The sequence below is a fragment of the Liolophura sinensis genome, chromosome 1 (assembly GCF_032854445.1).
Source record: "Liolophura sinensis isolate JHLJ2023 chromosome 1, CUHK_Ljap_v2, whole genome shotgun sequence".
In the NCBI taxonomy this organism is placed as follows: Eukaryota; Metazoa; Mollusca; class Polyplacophora; order Chitonida; family Chitonidae; genus Liolophura; species Liolophura sinensis.
Genome location: NC_088295.1, coordinates 24,100,763 through 24,124,592, shown reverse-complemented (window position 1 = coordinate 24,124,592; position 23,830 = coordinate 24,100,763). Strand labels below are relative to the sequence as shown.

At 41.0% G+C, this 23,830-nt stretch overlaps 1 protein-coding gene across 1 annotated transcript in view; it reads left to right on the top strand.

The window, feature by feature from the left end:
• The window catches only part of LOC135465358 (myocardin-related transcription factor A-like), a 56,780-nt gene extending 49,090 nt beyond the window's left edge, over nt 1-7,690 (top strand). Inside the window, 7 exon segments of the mRNA XM_064742601.1 lie at nt 159-234; nt 1,074-1,235; nt 1,576-3,850; nt 4,228-4,357; nt 4,616-4,745; nt 5,069-5,120; nt 5,122-7,690. Of these exon segments, the coding sequence (XP_064598671.1) occupies nt 159-234; nt 1,074-1,235; nt 1,576-3,850; nt 4,228-4,357; nt 4,616-4,745; nt 5,069-5,120; nt 5,122-5,866 (3,570 nt within the window). The 3' untranslated portion in view covers nt 5,867-7,690.
• The last annotated feature ends 16,140 nt before the right edge of the window (nt 7,691-23,830 follow it).

The window sequence follows — 23,830 nt, the reverse complement described above, 5'->3', positions numbered from 1 at the left end:
TTGTTGAACTTTTTGATAAAGTTGTTGTTGGTAGTCTTATATACCAACATTATGTTGTTATGAGAATGGTGACATGTATACTAAGTAGTGACTTTATCTATAAAATATTTATTTCTCATTATTTTGTTACTTACAACCACATCCTTATTTCACTTCAGACAGGAGATTTGTTGCGCCACAAAATCCAGAGTCGACCAGATCGTCAAGCCTTGGTACAGCAGCATATATTAGAAGGTAAGCTCTCTCTGTGTAACAGTTTCTTATTGGCTGACGGCTGGTATATGAATGCCTGTTGTGACGTATAGATTAAAACTCTTCACTTGCACGATTAGCATTTATGCTTACAAGTTCAACAAAAAAACTGTTTCAGTGTTTATGACATTGTTTTAATTGATTTAGTTTTTGTGAGTACATGTATTCTCATATTATCATGTAGTGGATGCTTTCCTCTTGCAGGCACTGGAAATTGAATAATTGTATGGCATGCTATTTAAGTGGCGTGGACTATCTTAAAAACAACCTGTGCAAAACCTCTGCAGCGAGTCAGTTTCCTCCTGCATACCTTGAGCTAATAAATAGTTTTTTCTAGGGTTTGGCCCATTGCCAACTATGTAATCTATACATACCAGGTCAGATTTCTCCCAGATGTGGAGTGACTCTGACTGCTGAGTGTAGCACCAGAAGACTTATGAGCCTGGCTGTTTGCTTATGGCTTAGATAACCTTGTGCAGAGCTCGTCAACTGTCAGCCACAAATACATGCTTTTTTTTTACCTGCTGTCTTTTTCCTATTTCCCACTTTAACCACCTCTCTGGACTTGATGCCGAGCCAAAAATGTGTTTGCGTCAAAGATTGCCGCCCACGTGTGATTGCAGTCTGCTGAATGTATAGGCCTTTCTGGATGCATGCACTTTTGAACTATATGGTATCATGACTCATGTAATAGCAAAATACAGGTGAGGAGATACTCCAATATGTCGACATAATTTCTGTCATTGTCACATTTTGTTGAATTGTCTTTAATCATTTTTGATATGTTTGATTATGAATGGAATGATTTCACTGAATTTCAGATACCAACGTTGACCCATCATTGCAAGATCGCCGAAGAGCTTTGAAAAGAGCCAGGCTTCTAGATGGCTTAAATGACAAATTATTCCACCGTCCGGGACCTTTAGAATTAGTGCAGGGGAACATATTACATGCAGATGAGAAGCTTGCAGAGGCGGTTAAAGGTGGGACATTTTTAATTGGATAAGATCTTAATTAAATGATCTGTTTTAAGGTTATTGAATAACTCATTTAATATGCTTCTGGAATTTTAGTTTTTGTTTATTTTGGCTGGTTTAAAAAGCATCAGTTTTCTGTGTGTTCCTGGTTCTAATATGTTCTTGTCACGGTGTGACTGAAATACTGCCAGTGGACATTGAATACTGATCATTCTTTCACTCATTCTTGCATTCATGGGTAGGGTGTCTTTGAAATTTTGCTCCGTGAGATTATCGTTGTTGTTACTCTTAATGATTTTGAACAGTTGCTTATTATTGTCATGCGTGGGTTCGCAATATTTTGTAGATGGCACAATCCGCTTCAGCCGAACGTTTGACATGGAGGATAGCTCTGAGCAGTCTGAACAGATGGGGGCTGAGGAGGACAGTAACCAGAGTGATTCGGCCCCATCACCAAGTCTGGGAGAGGACTCCAGTATGTCTGACATCAGCAGCCCAAACTCCATTATTCCAACTGTACCTGACATTTCCATGCTGCTCCAAACCCAGCAGAAAACAGTCACACCTGGCCAGTCATTGTCTTTCAATAAGATACCACCTATTACCACACAGTCTTTCCTGGGGCCGGCATCCGGGAGCAGTATATTTGCCAACAGCAGTATACAGTCTGGCAGTAAAAACAGCAATGGTGGCAATGGCAACAAGTCATCCTCCTCTTCTGGGTCAAGGCACAAAAAACATAAGCCAAAAATACAGGCCAAGGCTAAGGTGATAAAATTCCATGAGTACAAAGGACCACCAAATGTCGTGAAAACTCAACCTGCTGCCCCATCGCCACCTAATCCTAATTCAGAGACACCTTATCATGTAATGCTGCAGCAGCAGCAACTCTTTTTGCAATGGCAGCTGGAGTTTAAGCAGAAAAACATGCCATTTACATTGTCAAATGCCAAGGCTGGACCTGATGGCACATCGGTTGGGATGCCCCAAGGCAGTCCAACCAGCATGGTCAGTTCTTCTGACAACTCTCAGTCTTGCTCAGTAAGTTCCGTTAGTTCCCCTCCACCTGCTCCACCCCTCCCTGGACAGCTCCCCAAACAAGTCCAGTTCCACCAGCCTTCTTCACCACTGACACAGATTCAGAAAAGCCCCTCCCCTCAACCTGTGGTACCTCCACCTCCACCCCCACCACCACCCGCAGCTAAACAAAAAAGTCAGAACAGTGCCTCAAGTAACTCTGGTGCTCCCAAATCCTTCAGCACATTTGATGAGATGAAGGTGGCAGATCTGAAGGTCGAATTGAAAAAGAGGAACATGCCTGTGTCTGGTCCGAAACCACAGCTGATAGAGAGACTTCGGCCCTTTGCTGATTCTATTCTGACACCTGCACAAAGTGCTGATAGTACAACAGAGCCCGTGACAGCTCCTGTGATCTCTACACTTCCTAATGTAAGTGCTGTGGTTAAGGTGGAATCAAACTTGAGAATGGAGCCACCTGTAAAGATTGAGCCAGGGATCAAGATTGAGCCAGGTGTTCAACAAGAAGAGAGTATGAACACCTGTTCACCACCGATATCCCCAACTCATACAGAGGCCAGCATTACGCCTATGTCTCCAGATGGAATGGACATCCAGTCTCCCTCAAATGTGGCACTTGGTGTCCTGAAGAGTCAGTTCAGCTCAAGCCAAGGCTCTATACCAATGATTGTGGATCAGATATCACGTCCACCCTCAGCAGCTCCCATGGAAATTGCACCAATGGAAACTGACCAAACGAGTATTATACATTCAGTGGCTGATTTTACTCAAAACCTGCCCCCAGGTTTTAAGACCTTCACTGCTGTTGCCCAGCCAATGCCTCTGACTACACCACTGCTGAATAACTCGCAAGTTAGTCCAAAACAAGACCAAAGACAGCTGACACAAGAAGAGCTGCTTCGCCAGCAGCAGAAAAAGATTGAAGAACTGCAACGGCAGTTACAGCAGTCTCAGCTGCAATTGAAGATTCATCAAGAGCAGCAACGTCTTTTACAGCAGCAGAAGCTATTACAACAACAAGTGCAACAACATCAACAACAGTTAGCAAAGCATCAAACTTTGCAGAAACTTCAACTACAAAAACAACAGCAGCAGCAACAAAAACAACAGCTGCAACAGCAGCAATCTCCTAAACAAGTTCAACATGTGCAATCCCCTCCACTGGCACAAACACCACAAACATCCACATCTGTTCAATCACCACAGTCACCAGCCCAAGGTGTAGGCACAATCCAGATTAGTATAGTGGACAGCAGCAAAGTGCCTCAGCTACAGCGTGGGGTAAGCTGTGCTCAACAGATTCAGATCCCTGTGCACTTGCTGCAGGCAGGTCAAGCTCTGCAGAACTCCACCAACACTCTCCCTGCTGTCATTGTGTCCAGTACAGGTAACTCTCCTACAAAACAGGCCAAACCTGCTGTGACACAAGCTCAGGCTATTGTTGTTCCTGATCTGAATCTGGGCAAACCTCGGGTGTCTTTTGCAACGCCTCCTCCTAATGGTCAACCATTCATATTCAGTTCTACTGCAGACACTTCAACCAAGACAACCAGTGAACCAATGCCTCCAAATGGGATAACTAGGTGAGTGCCTCATGGACTTCTGTTGATGTTATATGTACCTAAAATGTAAGTAATCTCAGGCATAAGCCTGAAAACCATGGGTCTTTCATGAGTGATGCTGTGTATTTGTATCGAATTCGTGCTGCTGTGTATTTGTATTGAATTTGTGCTGCCTCAGCTGTGGTTTGTCAGGGAGGTTTGTCAGGTACCTGAAGAGAAATGTTGCCGAAAGCACTGTCTGGTTTCTTCACCAATCAACCATGAAGCTGACTTGTAATTGGTCCCCTAAATTGTGTACATTGAACCAATTAAAATTGCTCTTAATGTGAAAGCCATATTGTAATATCTGTTGTGCAATTGATGAAGAATTAATGGAGTGCTGTATGCTTTCTTTCTAGAACAACTTCACTGCCTGGATCTCCAATGGATGGGCAGAAGATTTCAAGGTCGCCTTCTAACCCTTTCTTCACAATTCCGCTCAAAGAACCACCCAAATATGATGAGGCCATCAAAAGCAAACAACATCAGGTAAATTGCTTGCATGTTCAAGTGTACATGTACATCCACATATTGGTTGTGAATAATTTGTGTATGAGTCATATAAATCTTTAATCTGACCACATCTTCCTGCCAAATGAATGCTGTCCTTGCATAGTTTACAAGAATGGAGACACAGTGGAACAAGGAATTGTAACTCTGCATTTTGACACGCTTTTTTTTAAAGGGTATGATTCATTGTGGTGTAAGTCATGATCTCTCTGAAGGTCAGATTTATATTCTTTATAGAACCAGAGCCAAAACCCACCATTCCTACTTCTGGAGACCCCATCATTGGACTCTCCCTCAACTGTATCGGCTCTGGCTTCAAAAAGTTCTGCTATTGATGACGTCTTGGAAATTCTCATAAGAAATGGAGGTAAAGATTTCCCAGGCTCCCTGTTGACATGTCTTATATGGTGTTCAAGTTACTACTTCATATAAGCATCACATTGGTATGGAATCATAAAACCTGAATTGAGTAGACCCTGATGGAAAACAGCACATACCTACTGCTTGCTTGTTTATGCTCTTAAAAATTCCATACAAATTTTTTTTTGGCAGGCTTTACATTTTTCCAAGCCTTATGCTTTTTCCTGCATTATAAATCCTTGAATCATTATTTGATTGTGGCACTCATTATGAGAGTCATATTCCAAGTGTGTGATCTATGTTTGAAAATTTAGGTTTATGCTGTTTTAGAATTGCCACCAAGTGCTGCTCAGGAGCCACCACCCACACCAAAGACGACGACCCAGTAGTGGGACAGCACCAGCTGAGACCACATCTGTATCGCTCTCCATGGATGCGATGCTCGGTTCAGCTAGCTCTCCCAAGTTCAGCCAGTTATCTCCTCACGGCTCATTTGTTGGAGAGACTGGAACATCCACTGTCACCACGCTTCATACACCAGTGGCTTCTCCACTGTCCACTGGTCAGAGGGAAAGTTCTCCACATCACTTCCTTATTTCACCCCCACCCAGTAATGAAAACCCTACACATGAACTCTCACTCAGTGAACAAGATGGGCTTCCACCTCATTTGGACTTGGACTTTTCCAATATGGACTGGTCTTCAGATCCAGCCCTTGGACTAGACCTAGCTGACAGTGCTGGCCTTTCCATAGACCCATCCAGGTTTGTTGTAGATGGTGGAAAAATGCTGTCTGTGCCTGTTTCAAGTGCTTCTCCTAGAAAATCTGGCAGCAGCCACGGTTCTGAACCAGATTTGGCTGCCCTGGGACTGAATGACCCAGAGTGCAACAGTCACATGCAGATGGATGTTTCAGACTGGTTGGATGTCATCATGCCCAGCACAGGACTTACTCCACTCAGTACTAATGCTCCAGTATCATTCCCTTCTGATCCCATTCTAACACCTAAGACACAGCAAGAAGTGCTTGACCTGTTCAACTTTGATGATGCTGAATTCACCACAACAGAACATCAGGGTGGTATTAACTGGGACAAGCTCACAGAGTCAAGCACCAGTGCCAGCTAGTGTATAGGGAGACCTGCATGTGTGGAGAGCTGGTTTGTTAAAGTGGAGTTCATGGGAGGAAGGACCATAGGTGTCAAGATCCAGCAGAAGCTGTTGGAGAATTCAATAGACATTGACATGCCCTGTGGCGGAACAAAAGTTTCTGCCTTTATGTGGAACGCACAAGTCAAGGCAGACCATTTTCATATACTGTGCTCTCATTGCATGCTGCCTTGTGCGTCTCTGTTGTACTTTAGTTCTGTTCTCCATTGTCTTCAACAGTGGTTCAATGGAATTGACTGTTCTGACATTGTAATCACTAAACCACAAACTGTTCTAATAACTTGAGTGCAGTTGTACACAGGAGACTTCAGTGTGACTACTAATTTGCGCATATGCGTAATAGAAATCTCCTCAGCATATTGACACATCCAGTTCCAACTGCACTACTAGACTACTAGAGACATCTGTTTGCTGTTTGAATGCAGTTTCCCCTGCATGAAGTTGTGTATGTTGTGAGCATGGATGTCTGCTGTTGTGTAGGCAGCAGTCATGGTAACACTTAAAAAACTAATAATATTTCTATGTACCTGGACATTAAGATACACATAGCAGCACTCACAGACTGAAGTGAAGTTTGTCTGTTCTCAAAAGACTCCTACATCAAACAAGACATAAACAAATGACCAAGTTTGAACAGTTGTTGATTGATGTCCAACCTGGTGTTTGTGATGTATTCTGGTGCTGTGATGAGACAATGATGTTTTGTATTGCTGGCTGTGCTAATAGGAACCAGATGAGCCCTGTCAGTTGACTCCTGTCTTAGCTGCCATTTACGCACTGTTTACATGAAATTGTTGTTTCAGATGTTGATTTTGCAGGGAAACGTATAAACCAATGGACACTGCAAAATGTGATGTCATTGAAACCCAAGTGTCTGTAGCTTGTGAAGATTGCATTAACCTGCTGGTCTTGTGAAGCTTGGAGTAACCAGCTGGCCTTGTGAAGCTTGGAGTAACCAGCTGGCCTTGTGAAGCTTGGAGTAACCAGCTGGCCTTGTGAAGCTTGGAGTAACCTGCTGGACTTGTGAAGCTTGCAGTTAACCTGTTGGACTTGTGAAGCTTGCAGTTACCCTGCCGGCCTTGTGAAGCTTGCAGTTCACCTGCCGGCCTTGTGAAGCTTGCAGTTACCCTGTCGGCCTTGTGAAGCTTGCAGTTCACCTGCTGGCGTTGTTGAACTGCTCCAATATATGTGCAACACACTTGACTGGTGACATTATAAATGTCCGTGTTTACATTCGTTAAAGTTGTTAACTTGTTACTCTGTCCATCTATCATGGCTTTTGTTAAAGATTAATTGTTACCGTTCTGCACACTGTTCATTTGACCGTGTAATCTATCATAAGTGAAACCTACCATGACAATCCTGCCTGTTTATATAGGTGTAGTATGCGTGACATTGTTGATTTTCCATGCTGTAAATTGAGGGTCCATTGTTTGGGGAGTGTTATGAGCAGATATTGCTGAACCAGAACTTGAGCATGATAACCACAGAACCAATACTGACGTCACCTTGTCCCGTCAGACTTAATAATGGTCTTCATTTAAATATGTTCTCCTTCTAGCAAAGATCATCTATTAATACGTATTCTTCTTGATGTGTTCATTACTGTAAAATTTATGTTGTCATGTTAATTTTCCATCATAAATACCTGTAAATTTTCTACTGTATCACATTCTGAATATCTTACAGTATTTGTGTTTAATAAGATGTAGTGGTTTTTTTGGTGCTTCTCTTTTTCTGTAGTCAGTTCAGATCATAAAATAAAATTCATTCATTCATTTACATGCACATGTTTGGCAGGCCTAGCAACGGTCAAATGGACCACTGAACATTAAATGTAGCATCAAGTTTCTTTCCAAACTTTAAAACCCGTCTACATATTATGAATTTATACGGTAATGGAGCTCTCACATAGGCCCCAACCACTACACGACCATCCTGACTCGGCCAGTCCCTTAACCCCATCGGCTTGGATGGGGTTAAATTCTAGAATAGTCGGTAAAGTGGCCTGGTGGGTCCTAGTGCGCACGGGATGGACGGCATGTCACCACGACCATTTTGGTTCTGCCCAAACTGCCAAGGTGACACGCCGACCTGGCTGGGTCGGGGCTTGGATTGGTTATAGATGGGGCGAGAACGACATGGTAGGGCCAAGTACGGGGTGAGCATGGCATGTTCGGTGCGAAAACATGTCTTCGTCGGGGCTAGGTCGTGGAGGACGGGGCGAGGTTCTCAATTTGCAAGTCACCACGACTTAGACCCGACCAACATAACCGCCACGTCCAAGCCCTGTCCATGTCTCGTCCTTGACCCGAACACGCCCCAACCCATGCGCCGACCCATGGCAATTTCACCGGGTTTGGGGACTTTTCCACGTCCACGCCCCATCTGAGTGGCCAACATAACGCGCCACCCCGACCATCCATTTCAAGCCACTCCTAGCCCCGTCTATGCCCCGCCCTTGCCCCACCCTCGGCGTGTCACATGGGGACGAGGTGAAGTCGTGCATGTGCGCCAAACTCTCACAACGGAGGAGACAAAGAAGGAGGCAAGGAGTGGTGACAGACCGTTCACGTTCTGTTTTTTGTTTCTGTTTATCTTATTCTCTGCATCTGGTGTTGCTTGCTTGGTCTATTTCCACGATCAAAGCAGCTGCAAGGCAAATCAGTAACTCCTCCTCCATGAGGAGTAATTTACAAGGAAGAATGTCCGTCAGCATGGATAATCACGGGATAATAATACCCATTATCTGTTCCACCCCTGTTTATAAGCTAGCCTCATTAATATTCATATTAATATTAATCTTTTGACACGAAATATACACAAAATATCATTTTGGTCGGTCCTAGGACGTTTCTCGCACGTATGTTGCTCCGGGTGGACGGGTCTTGGTTGAGATGAAGTCTTCTAGGACGGGTCATGGACGGGGCGAGCACGGCTGCCGGGCGTGCCATGGTCGGGTCAAGGCCCTGATGGTCATGACCTGGGTCGGAATGGGGGTCGTGTGTAGAACGTGTTCACCCGAGGTAGGGACCCAGGTTGGCATGTTTAACGCGGACCCACCAGAACCTAGCCGAATTGACCGGGTCGGGATGGTCGGCTAGTGGTCGGGGCCCTGTGTGAGAGCTCCATAAATGCCCTAACTTTCACCCATCACGAAGTTGAACATTTTGCCAGATTCTGAGAGTACTATTGATCTCGGAAAAAGTGTTTGAGGTACACGGATGTTTGGAAGTTAAGGTGATATCCCACTGGAAAAGTGCAAGTTTCTGAACCAATAGTAAAACTTTGACATTTATTTGCCCCAGAAAATGCACTTTTGGGCAAGCTTTTAGGTCATTTACATGTAGAATGTTTCAAAAGTTTTGGTCTTTTATTTTGCTTATGGCCTTCACAAACTTGAACATGTATAGTGTATAATTTCCTTAGAATTGCATTGCAAATGACACGTGTTGTTGTCACACTGTCATGACTGGGTTTAACAATCTTGTATTTAACTTTTTCATCGCACTTGTAGGCCTTGTGTGTTGTTATAATGCTGCCTACAAAGTGTGGACACAACACTGAAGCATAAACCTTTTAGCTGTATCAGTTCAATTTGCATTCCCAGTTTTTGTGCCCTTAATCTTCTGGTTTCCTGCGTGTTCTGTAATGATGAAGCTTTTGTTTTGTCTTCGGTCGTAGCTTTGCGTTATTTCATTTTAACTATATCAGAGGTTGTGCATACTTTTCATTCATAATTATTATGTTGTTACATTTTTCTGTATTGTTTTGTTTTCCTGATTATGTCCTGTAGTAAATTCATCTACATGGCAAAATTATATTTATGAATCAAACTGGTTACTATTGTACATATTGGCCCAAGGTCCCCACTGGAATTAAACTTTTTAGAAGTCTGTATAAGGAAAGAATCTAATATATATGCTAACGATCTGAGTTCATTCGGTCACTAACTGTCGAGGAATTGCCGAAGTGTTCTAATTGGTCGTGAGATGACATTCCTGAATGACAGATATGCTTTTTAAACATATTTATAAAATGTATACCTCTGCTGATTGTCAAGTGTTCCATGCCTAAATTACTATTGATAGTGTTCACCAAAATGAAAATCTCCCCCAAAAAAAAAAAAAAACAATGGTTAGCGTGTGTGCCTAGTGCGCAGTTTATGGTTTTGTTGTGTAAGTTAACAGAGTTTTTGCATGCTGTCCTGTGAAACCAGCGTTGTTTGAACAAAGTGGACATATTTCTATGCAAATAGTTATAACTTAATGGTATTTCATGAATTGAAGCATAATCATCTTCTACTAACGTCATTACAAAACAATGTATTAAACTGTTACCGGTTACTGAACCAAGGGTAGATTTACCACCTCAGTATGAAGTTAATGAGGGTGACTTGTGAATAAAGCGCTCCGCAGTCTTACTGTTGCCATTGCTCAGCATCGGGTCATGGAACTCATAGCAACAGCTATGTGGTTTCATTAATGTCTAAATGATAACAATTTTTGTATATTTGGGTAACCACTTTAAACCTTGTGTGTTTAGAATCAGGAAATGAAGACATCTTTTTATACAGACACAGTTAATGATGAATTTATATCATAAGTCATTAGTGCAACTCAAGCTCTAGAAACAAACTCACTGTTGAGTATTGATGCCATTGATAACCCCAGCTGTTTCCCAGTTTTAGAGCTCTTTGAGAGAAGTATGAAAATTTCCTACTTCTACCGTTTCACCATCCGGTGCGTGTAAGGAAACTTACTAGGTGATCTTGCACATATTTTTTTTACTTAAACGGAGAATTTTGATATACCTTACTGGTCTGTGCTATTGCTTGATCTCCACTGCATACATGGTTCGCTAGTTTTGCCAATAGCATCGATTTATTGGCCATTCCATCCCACACGTATTCTTCTGCATTCGCACAAGCCAACTTTTGCGGGACCACTATTCCAGGCTTTATTGGTCAGTCATATAGGATACATGTCCATTTACATCCAAATCTACACGTGGTGCGCGTGACTCCTACATTTCATTACCTACCCCTATTGTGAAATCCACCCATACTGCTGTTATCTTTTCTGTGGTATTCACGCAATCCACTTATAAATCCTATAGAGATCAGAACATCTTTCATTCACAACTACCCTGTAATGATAGAATATTGTATATTGCCTACGCTAATGAACATTTCAGGATCTACCAAAAGTTGCGTTCTACCAATTCGCGTCAAGAATTAGATGGTAAGTCTGGTAAGTTTACTAAATTAGGGTGCCCTTGGCTCGGTAACCGGTTCCTCGCTTGGAATGTACAGTCTGGTTCCAGGCATAGAGTCTTTGCAGTGTCTACCGTAGTAGTCAGATGAGTGCCCGCCCTTTATTGTGCTTACCTCAACCCGTGTGTGTATATAAAGTCATTTCTTCACTTGATGACGTGTGTTCATGCTGGAGTCTTGCTCTGATCTGGTACAATAAAATCTTGCTTGTATTTCCTTGTTACTTATTTCTTTTTGCGACCTTCACTTGCCGCGCTTTTAAAAAGAAAGTTATTGTCTCACAGAGTAAGACAGGCTGAAGTGCAAAGATGCAACATGAATGCGAAAAGGCTTGCTACTTGTGTAAGTGAATTATATTTATCAGGGGCGTTTGGTCATGACGTTTGTCTTTCAGTCTTCACGGCAGACGAGGTCTTGGTTCACCCCCAGGCCTCCATCGTTCGCGGGAGGCCTGGAGCGGTAGACACCGCTCGTTGTTTCGTTCGTCCGCATTTTCTTATAGGAAGATCATTTTCGTTCATTCAATATGACGTACACAACTAAATCTACGGGTGTGTGTAAGGCGTGTGCATGGGAAGCTTGTGACAGGCCGATGATTTACGGTGGAAACTCGGGTTTCCACCACCCATAATGGTGAAATTTAACAACAGAATGAAATGGCCACATACTGGCTACGTCATTCCGCCCATACTCCATTTCACTGATCTGATTTCTTCCAGCCGTAAACATGACCACCATCATGGAAGTGAAAATTTTTAGAGGATGACGTGTAAACACCAAACAAATATTTAAAAAATGTAGAATTTGGATTTAGCTATATGTGGATTTACTCCGGTCTGTTTCCTTAACCCATAATGTTTGGTATTTTTTTGGTAAGAAAAGGCGTTAATTGGGCGTTAAACACCGATTAAATCAGTAAAGATATCCACACCTATGCCAAGATCATCATGCCGACAATAAAATTCGTTGAAAGTTGCAGACCGGTCTTTTCAGTTACACCTTCACGGGCAGTGAAGCAGAACTGATCCTATGGTTATGTTCACATGTTTGTGAACGTCAGCTGTTAGATACATGGACTGGTACAGGTGCTACAATAGCCCACTTTGTGCACAATTCAATGAATTCAAATAATCCTTAATCATTGAAAATCTTGAGTAACATAACGGCCGTTTAACATCATAGTCGGTGGTATCAGGCCGAGCCTTTAACAACACCGCAACAGTCGGTGATATCAGGACAAACCTCCAACAATGCCACAACAGTAGGTGGTATTAGGACAAACCTTCTACAATACCACAAGAGTCGGTGCTAGCAGGACAAGCCTTCAACAATACCAAAACCGTCGGTGATTTCAGGACGAGCCTTCGACAATACCACCACAGTCGGTGATATCAGGCCGAGCCTTCGACAATACCAACACAGTCGGTGATTTCAGGACGAGCCTTCGACAATATCACCACAGTCGGTGATATCTGGCCGAGCCTTGAACAATTCCACATCAGTCGCTGATATCAGGCCGAGCCTTGAGTGATACCAAAATAGTCAGCGATTTCAGAACGAGCCTTGAGCCATACGAAAACAGTGGGTGGTATCAGGCCGAGTCTACAGCAACACCACAACAGTCGGTGTTATCAGGACAAACCTTCAACAATACCAAAACATTTGTTCATTTTAGGACGAGCCTTAAGCGATACCAAAACAGCGAACAATCATGCTGTCAAGATGAGTCTTAAACAATTGTGATAAATAACTCCACAAAAAGTACAGGCATTAAAAATACCCAAAGTCAATGGTATCAGTACTAGCCCTGAACAACATCAAAAAATACCAGGACTAGCCTCAAGCAATGCAATAGCAGTCAGTGGTGTCTGGACAAGCCTTTAAGAGGGATAGTTTCAATTTCGAAATTGTAAATTATTGATTTGATTTGATTTGATTTTTTGTTTTACACCGTACTCAAGAACATTTCACTTATACGACGGCGGCCAGCGTTATGGTGGGAGGAAACCAGGCAGGGTCCGGGGGAATCCCACGACCATCCGCAGGTTACTGACAGACCTTCCCACTTACGGCCGTAGAGGAAGATAGCATCAGCTGGACTTAAGCTCACGGCTCCTGGGTTACTATGCTGCGCTAGCGCGCTAACCGAACTGAGCCACGGAGGCTCCCGTAAAAATTATTGAAATATTGATTTCTGAAGAAGACGACATTTAAATCGTCTTTGAAAAGGGGAAAAACCTTAAACAATTCCAGAACAGTGGTATAAATACAATTATAGACGTAAGGCCAGAGCTGTGACGTCAGTGTGATGGTTGAATAGTAACTGGTGAATAACGGTCTCTTGTCTATTTACCTCAGTTAGAGGTAAGCATGATGTATACCCAAAAAATAAAAAAAACCGTTTCGGTGATCGAGTCATTGGGGCATCCGTCTCCAAGTAGAGAAACTTCAAAAATGATACTTGTTGCTGCCTCGTTTGGCGCTCAGCAATGAGTGGTTAGAGCAAGGAAACAGGGCTGGTTGGCCCGGTGAATAGATGGAATGTCGTCTGGTGTATTCGGTATGAAACTTCAGTGGCGGCAGCACTTTGGCGGCATGGAGTGGCCCTGTCACAAGAATGCACGGTATGACTAAAAAGTTGTTAAGTACTTTAAGTTGGTAAGTAAAACCCCAAGCATATACACACATACATACATACGTACATACATACATACATACATACATACATACATACATACATACATACATACATACATACATACATACATACATACATACATACATACATACATACATACATACATACATATTAATCGCCACAATATGGCTGAAATATTGCCGGCGTGGCGTTAAGCCATAATCATATATTCATTCATTCATTTATTCATACATATCATAATAAAATAAAAATGTCCAGCTTAAAATTACTCTCCATGCAGAGAAACTAAAACATACACCTTGATGATGTATGAAATATAATATAAAAGACTACAGCAGAGGTATGACGTTAAACCCCATGCATACATACTACAACAGAGAGAGTAAAACTAAAGCAGCGATGAATGTGTGATAGTTGGCAAATGGTGACACGTAACCGGCAAAGTACAACCTCCTGTCAATTTAAGTTCCTAACAACATCTGTTCCCATGAACTCCAACTTGCTGTTTAAGATCTATTCCAGGAAATCACGGACAAAGTGGAATTAGACTCAGTTGTGTTAGTTCAAGGTTAAGCTTGACTTAGGAAATTTTTTGTCTTATCACGGTGGTGTCCTAGTACATTGTTAGGTCCCAATATATATCGATATTTATAGCGCTACCTCACAGGGACGCCAGGCAAGACACCGCCCATTTATGGTATATTAAACCAGTGAATATTAAAGAGTGATCAGTACTTGGCCTGTCCACCAGGCCAGTCACAGTGTACTGACTCAGTTTGGCTGATATTTGACATATTCCCTAAGCCAATCACAATATACTGACACACGATGGCCAATACTTGGCCTCTTCGTAAAGCCAGTCACAATATACTGACATAGGGTGATCAGTACTTGGCTTATCCGATAGTCCTGCTGATATAGTGATACATCATCGAGCAAGTTACAATATACAAACAGAACGTGACCAGTGCTTGGCCTCTCCGCAAAACGAGTTACATTGTACATTCACAAAGGCCTCCCTCCAAGCCAGACACATTATACTGACACAAGGGGAAGAATATTTAGCCCATCCACCAAGCCAATCAGAGTATACTGACACAGAGTGACCATTACTTGGCCTATCCACCAAGCCAGTCACAGAATATTGTATAATAGACAAGATAGAAAGTCACAGGTAACCGATAAAATGTGACCAAGAGAGCGAGTGAGTTGACCAAATACCAGAGCATGACTTTTGTTCAGTACAAGATATCCTTATAAGGTATAGGAGACTATTTTGTAACGTTAATGCATATATATTAAACGTGTAGTTTCTTAGCGTCAGTTTTATTTGGCTGTGTTATAAATTCGCAGTCTTATAAGAAGTCAGGGAATGTTTAAAGACAACATCCGAGCTGAACAGCAAAGGGTAATGAGTCACACAGTGTTTGTGTTTATCTTATATCAGGAAGAATGACAAATTCTACTCTACAAAATTTTCATAATCGTGAGTAGTCACGTAATGTTGAAACCCAGCATCTTACACAAAAAAGGTAAATAAAATGCTGTGATATTGATGGCAATTCAATTAAAGACACAAGGTGACGAATATTTAACCTATTCTCAAAGTCAATCACAATATACAGACAAAGGGTGATCACGATCCAATTTTTGGGTTTTGTAATCCAGTTAGGGATAGATTTCCAATCACGTCCTACCTCATTCTTTTGATCATGGGCTCTTTGACCACTAACCAAATAAATAAAACAAACATATCTGAGACTTGCGCCGACTCCTCTTCATAGGTCTCATCGACATCAGCAATAACCAAACGATAAGACACGGAATGATTCATTTACAACGGGCGTCAGAAATAAAATTATTTTTTGCTCGGTGTGTTGATCTTCACCACACAAACCTTTGCGACAAATTACACTGACCTTAGTTCAAATGTATTATGAAATTCTGATGGTGCTTTAAGTGTCAACCAAGTAAACACAGTCTATGGGAAAATGTAAACCAGACTCAGGTTTGTGTCACACCCGGAAGTATTGTGGAATCTTTAGTTTGACAAAGTATAAATGTTCAGGATGGAAGTTATTTTAATATCTATGCCCCATACAAAATACATGTATATTTTTACAAGTCAAATCTCATGGTTGTTTACTGAAATGCTCTTACATCATAAACAAAAAAAACAGAACAAACCAGAACTGAAAAACTTTGAAGAGATTCAACCTGAGCCCACATACATCTCTCAATGTGGGAATAAATAAACTCTGGTGGCTCCCGAATTTTTATTCCTGTGATACAGATTTGTGATTGGTTGGTGTGCGTAAATGTGGGTGAATACAACAAGGAAATTTACCTTCTCTTTTTGCCAACAAAGTCTGTGTTTTGATAAGCCATACCACCAACAGCGTAGAAAGCTGTAGCCGATTATCATATAAAAGAACAGAACAAATCTTACTGCCGTTGCACGCATTTATAAAAATGGTCTCACAATGGCTAACCTTCGTGTGCACAAGTTTCATGAATATTTCAGAATTCGATTCTGACTGACTTTTGTGAACCTTTCATGCAGTATGTGTACCGTTATCACTGAGCATTAAAACTGCATGTACAGTTTGTCAATTGCTATGAATTGGTGATACAATCCTCAACAAGTCATCTGTACACAGTTCAGAACACACCGGCCAGAGAGCGTTTGCTTAAGTGTGACAATTGATCACACTAGTATTATCGTTTCTGTTGACAGTAAATGAGTAATTACGATATAGCTTTACGGGCCTTTCCGATCTGACGGTTTTACGGTCTACATGTGTTATGTATGTGCACATTTATTTTCTTCTCTCTATCAATTCCATGTACATGTCTATGGTTAAGTTTACTGAATTCATCGAGGAAGCGTGATCTAGATATGTGCCTGTCAATCTCGCACAGAGGGCGTTTTAGAATATTTCAGTGGTGCCAGAAGTGAACGGGAGTGAGTGTCAGAGTTTCCCGTCCTGTTTGGGGCGTATGTAGAATCACATGATATTCTGTCTGTGTGATAGCACTACACTCGATGTTTTAGGGGTATTCCTCAGTATATTGAACCCAATATGTACATATTCAGGGTGACTGGATTAAATTGAACTGGACGTTTATATCAGGCCAGATCGTTCAGAAAATGTATTGCATAAAGGCAATGTACACAATGTATACAGTGTCCCGGTACGTTTGTTTATGTTAATGTGTTTTGTAACCAAGGTAGCCTACTGTTTTATTGCTGTATATACAGTTTTTTGTGTTGTTTTTGTATCTAGGTGAAGGGGTAAATCAATGTAATTATGGGTCCATGCTGTTTTAGCGGAACACCTATTGAAATCGTTCTGAATATTCGTATATAGTCAGCTCGTAAAATTGCAACATCTCGAAAACTGGTATAGGCACAAAAAATAATCTTTGCAGCTTTAACATTTATGCATATGTATGCTTGGAGTTTAACGTCGCACTTAACCATTTTACAGTCATATGACGACGAGGAGTTATTAGGTATTTGTACATATATTGTGTCTTCTTAAGGCAGGGCGAGTCCCTGTCACCAAAGTGCTGCCGCCACTGTAGTGTCATGACACGCCAGTCACATTATACTGACACCGGGTCAACCAGTAGTGTTTCCTTGCTCTAACCTATCGGTGCTGAGCGCCAAGCGACACAGCAGCATGTACCATTTTTAGGATCTTTGGTATGACCCGACCAAGGTTGATCCAGGGGAGTCCCGACTTGGAGGCGGACGCTCTCATTGTTAGGCCGAAGCGGTCTTGCAGTTTTAATAACGAACATATGAGGCAACTTTTGACGTTTTGTGCTGCATGTGACGTTTCCGTTCGGACTATTAGGGGTTCGCATCATCCTGGCGGGCCCAGGACTACTATCTGAGAGCAATGTTTATTTTCTTTTTACTGGTCTTCATCGAAGCCCAAATGGACATCTAGGCGTTTGCTGTTCAGATCCTGTAATTCCTGTCAATCTTTTTTCTCTTTTTTTTTCCCCATTTTCTTGAAACGAAGAACTCTGACACTCTATGACTAGTCATAGCGTTATGCGACTAAGCTGAAATTTCGAATGCAGATAGAACACGATGGGGCAAATGAAGCATGCAAAAATCAGTTATATATCTTAAAAACTTTGAAAACATACTGATTACCGGTAACGAATTTGTCAATTGACCAAAACTTTATGCATGCTACCTGATGTAGTTTGATGTTCTGGTCTTTTTTTTCTGTGATGTATAGTTTTGTTCCAAATTGAGTTTGAAGTCTGAAAAAGTCCAACTTCCCAATATTTGGAGGTCACGTGACAGAAAAACCGTTATACTTGCAGCGTTTGAAAGATTGTCCAAAGACCGATATTTGGCACTTTTAGATCCGCGTGCTATATACTACATTGCACATGCATTCATGTCCGGGATAAATATGAGTATTGTAAATATGCTACCCGACATAGTTTTACTTTTATTTATTTATTTATTTATAAGATTGGTGTTTTACGCCGTACTCAAGAATATTTCACTTATACGACGGCGGCCAGCATTATGGGTTTTTGTGGGTGGAAACCGGGCAGAGCCCTGGGGAAGCCCACGACCATCCGCAGGGTGCTAGCAAACCTTCCCACTTATGGCCGGAAAGGAAGTCAGTATGTGCTGCACTTCAACTCACAGCGACCGCATTGGTGAGAGGCTCCTGGGCAATTACGCTGCGCTAGCGAGCTAACCAACTGAGCTACGGAGGCCCCTAACAACGACCTTCGATCGACGTACATACAATGGTGGTGAAATGACAATACAATTCTTGTCCTGACAAACCATTTCAAACAAAGCTGCGCTGTGAAAAAGTGGGCCCAGTCATGCAATTTTCTGGTGAAAACACAATCGAGTTCGGATCTTGAAATCTTTAGTCCCACGTGTCGAAGACAATTCCCATTGTAAGTACACTTAGCCTGCTTTTTATGTTCCAAGTGCAAAATCTTTTCAGTAAATTCCGTTTTTGCTTTCTTTATACGTGCACATGTCGAGAAAGTTAACTTTATGTATGGATGTGACTGTTTTACACTGGTGTCATGAGTTTATACCTACTATATGGTAATTACATTTAGTGTCTTATTTTATCTCAGCATTCCAATGAATCCAGTATCACACAGATGACCCGAGGGGAAAACCTTCTTGCTGCTGGATTGGCACCATGATGGTTCATCAACTAAGTGCCTTGTGACTTCGTCAGTTTTGCCCATGACTCATTTAGACATCTGTGTGTCCCGAGGTAAAATTTCAAAGAATGATGATTCACACCAAATTTAATAATGCAGACTGTGGGCTTAATTCGTTGAACTTGGCAGTCTCCTTTCTTAATTACATCTAATTTCGCTTAACCCGGGGCTGTGTAATCATCGTGGTGAATAAGCGCCAGACCGGATGTCTGAGCAGTTATAATCCACACTTACACGAGGTACACATTTGGATAACCGATAGCTTACAAACTAGCATGGTACACGATTTGGATCTTGATTTAATTGATTCGTTTAGAACATTCCTTGCTCGCTTCCATCATCACTGAAAGCTATTGACTGGTTCTCTTTGCACGAATCTGTGATAATTTCTGACTTTATGTACTACCTTTTAATAGTTCTTTGGCAATTTATTTTGGCTGCTGTTTTCGGAATTTCGTCGTGCGATGATTAACCTGGACGCCCATTTTGACTGACGGCTGACATACGAATGTCTGCTTTGATCCTAAGACCGGAACGGTAAAACAAATAACAATGGCTTATCTTCAAACGGTTTAAAATGTTGTCAGCGTTTGTTCCTGGGAACAAGTCAATTACAGAAAATTACCTCAACATAATAGGCTTCTTCTCTTGCCATACAAGGGATAGAAATTGCTATAATATCTCACCGTTCATAGGACTGATTGATTTTAATATATCTGAAAGTAAAAGAAAACATAAAAGTGATGACAAAATGAGATAAAAGAGTTTGAAAACCTTTTTCGCAAATATAGTCTTCAATATTTTTTAATCTTTCTATCAGGAGAAAAGAGCACTTGAAAATACTTTTGTATGATGGGTATTTGGAACTACATCTTTGTATAAATCGTGCTTGCATAATAATGTTCTAAATAAGTATGTGATGCATGTCTAATCAATTTATTTGAATGTAAATTTCTTGTTTGTATCCAAACACATGCATTATCGTAATATTTATGAATATATTAAAATATAAATATATTAAATATGGTAAGAAAAACCAGGTTGAACAAATTTGTTGCCCGAAAAGACCAAATTCTAGTGCAAATGTATTTATTAAACATGTGTTGTATCCTCATTTATAACATTATTACACAAAGACAAGATATACCAATAGATCGTCCAAAGTACCCACCAAACAAAAACAAATTTTCAAGTGTTTTTTCTCTTTAAAGAAAAATTGAAAAAATACTGAAGACCACATTTACTACTAACTTCTTTCATCTGAACTTTATATAATCTATTTGTTTTTTCCACCTTTAAGCAAAAATCAATACGATACACAAGTACACAAATGGAACATAACATTTATAAATGAAGTACTCTTTTGTTAGCCTTTTATGAATACTAATATAAACAAAACAAATCAGTCACGAATTTTCGGGCGCTATACAATAAAACATTTTATACTGAAATTTTAGGAGTCCAAGAAAATCTCAAGTGACAGGGTCAGTCCTGCTAACTTGATTAGTGTATACTAACACACGATAACGATTTCTTTCATACTGATTTTTACGCTAGATTTTGTGTGTTTCGTTACTCGCCATATTGATGCTGCTCATCACAATTTAACGAACTGATTATCAGGTAATATTATACTAAGACGTCTCGATATTCCACGATAGCGGTTGTATTTTCAAACTACCAATACTCCTACAACAGACGTGTCAACAGTAATTGAAATTCTCTCTGAGTGTGTCCAAAATCAGAAACTCTTTAAATCTGGAAGACACTATACCTGAGTTGTACGTTACTGTGGATTGTGTGGAGACATAAAGATATGTATTAGCATATGATGAGAACGGATGGATCTCACAACAGATAGTTTACTGCCCATTAAGAGACCATAGTGACGGCGTTAAAAACAGAATCTTTGAAGTTGTGAACAGATTTGTTTCCAGGGTATGAAGATTTCAGTTTGCGAGATATCAGGTGGAAATAATACACAAATCAGGAAATTTTGGACTCCGCAAACTCCGTTTTTTATGAAATTCGCACGGAAAATTGATTACTACAGCTGAAAAATCAAGCAACTCATGAAAGAAACATGCTTAACCAACCTCTGGTAAACTTCAACTATGAGGAAATTCATATCTGCACAGGATGTTAAATCTCGACAGAAAGTGCTGTTCATATCCCTAGGGTAAGAAGCCGATTAAGGTAATGCTGCTAATTAGAAGAAAGCGGACAATCACACCCTGAACAGGAGGCGGATACTCCCTCTGTACCCTTTGGCTATGTTGGAAAAGATGTGGATGAATGTGCACTATTTTTCTCGGGCATTCTGTTTAGTGCAGTGAACAACTGTGTCCCAACTGTGAAAATTAGAAACAAAATGTTTCCACCATGGTATGATTCATTTCCATGGTAAAATTTTAAAAAGACAAAAACCCCACACGATTTGTATGAATTTGCTCAACTTGGTGCTGCTTTTAAGTCACTACAAATCATAAGGTACAATGAATGCTTGGGAACGATTGGGCAAGATTGAACTCCAAATCAAAGTATAAAGGATTTGCGATCCCAAAGCACTTGAGGTATAATGATTGTGAGCCCAATACAATACGCTCCATGGAGGGGCAGACTTGTTCTCTAGATGTCGCTTTTGATAGTGTCACTTATACATGAATGTTTCAACAAGAGCGCGAAGCAAAACATAATCCGGTTGGCTTATTATCGTGGCTTAAGATCTTTTTCTGGGAGCTTTTCTTTTGTTTTCTTTTTGTTTTGCCTGTTTAAAAAAAAATTTTAATACGATCACTTTTTCTGTTTTTTTTGAGGGGGGGAGGGCATGCTTAGACAAAAAAAATCTTCAACTGGATCCCTTTTTCTGGGATTTTTTTTTTCGGGGTGGGGGGGGGGGGGGGTGCTTAGAAAAAAAAACTCCGAGTGCAAAAGTGGAGAGAAAAACAGTTAAATAAAAACCGCCATGTCCCATTTACGGTTCGTTAGATTTCTTCCACTCAGTGTTTTTACAATGATAACCCACTCATTTGCCCAAATTTACCGACTATGTAAATGATACACTGTCATCATTTTGTAACAGCACTCATATATATGTATGAATATACATATTATGTATATTTAACGGCTTATCTTACTTCAGGCATCAGCCTGTTGTAAACAATTGTTCTAAATGGATACAAACATCTGTTTTATGAGCCGGGCCTCCCTTGCTCAGTTGGTTAGCGCGCTAGCACAGCGTAAAGACCTAGGAGTCTCTCACCAATGCGGTCGCTGTGAGTTCAAGTCCAGCTCATGCTGGCTTCCTCTCCGGCCGTAAGTGCGAAGGTTTTCCAGCAACCTGCGGATGGTCGCGGGTTTCCCCCGAGCTCTGCCCGGTTTCCTCCCGCCATAATGCTGGCCGCCGTCGTATAAGTGAAATATTCTTGAGTACGGCGTAAAACACCAATCACATAAATAAATAAATAAATCTGTTTTATGAGAAGTTCCTCGTGGATCAATTTGAGGCCCTCTGCTTTTTATTCCGCATATAATGAAACAACCTCCCAAATGTTCAGCTCAAATCAGAAATCTCAATTTCAGCCAATGATTCCACAATGTGTACTGAACATGACTGTCAGCTCTTAGCACGATTTTTATATATATCAACTATTACTATTGAAAGAAAACCAAGCAGGCAGTGGGTCACTTTAGCAGTGTATATCGTATATAAAGCTACTACATGTAATTTGATATCAGGACAAAAGGAAAGCCTTGCCGTTGAGCCTTGGCCACCTCGTATGGTACATATAGATTAGATTTATGCTGTATCTAATGAACTATTTAGTTGCTATGCTCATTCACATTCACATGGAAGGTGTGGTTGCCCACTTGTGTCAACTAGGTATTGTGTGGTTTAAAGGCAAGGAAGCAGCGTCGACTCTTTACAAGACACTACAGACCTTAAAGTGTCATTCACCTAATAATTTGAAATATCTTTAATTTCCAATGAACAATTTTTTTCATTTTCGATCATCAGGCTGGTCGTTTTAAGTTGTATTATTTCCGACTGAATCAATGCATTGGGCTGCCAAGTCTGGCCTAGGTCTTAAAGCTTTTATGGGGATAAATATAAGCAAAAGATTTTTATTGTTAATAGGACATCGATTATGTTAGCTCAGTACTGTTTTCGATCTCCAGATGCCCACTGAGGGGATGGAGCAGAGCCCTTCTATCACCCCTTTCTGTCAGCCACACGACAAATCTTTCGACTATTTAAGTGGTGGCTGAAGCGTGCAAGCGCAACTACTTTATTGCTTGCTTTTTAATGCACCAACAGAAGAACGCTGATATTCTTACAAATCAATGTACATTTATGATTGAAGACGTTCATCGTCAATTAGACACGGAACAGTCGACAAGAGTCGAAGGGTAGGTGTAGGGGGTTGTTGGGTAACTCGTGTGTTGGTACAACAATGGCTAAATTCTCCTTAAAACTATAATGTACATGTTTTATATCCCTTCCAGCAGCTAAATTGAACTTCACGATATGTTAAGAGAAGCTGAAATGCCGTGAAAATCAAACGAGATTATGACTTGGGAAAGAAGGAGGACTACTTATCTTTATTTATTGATATCATATTTATGATTTTGCATCATAATGCGTGCTTCAAAAATTCTTTTTAATTATACGATCAGTTCTGACAAGATTTTACCTCACACCTACAAGGAACGGTGATAAGACGAATAGTCCCACAATTAAAAAGGTCATATCAAACCC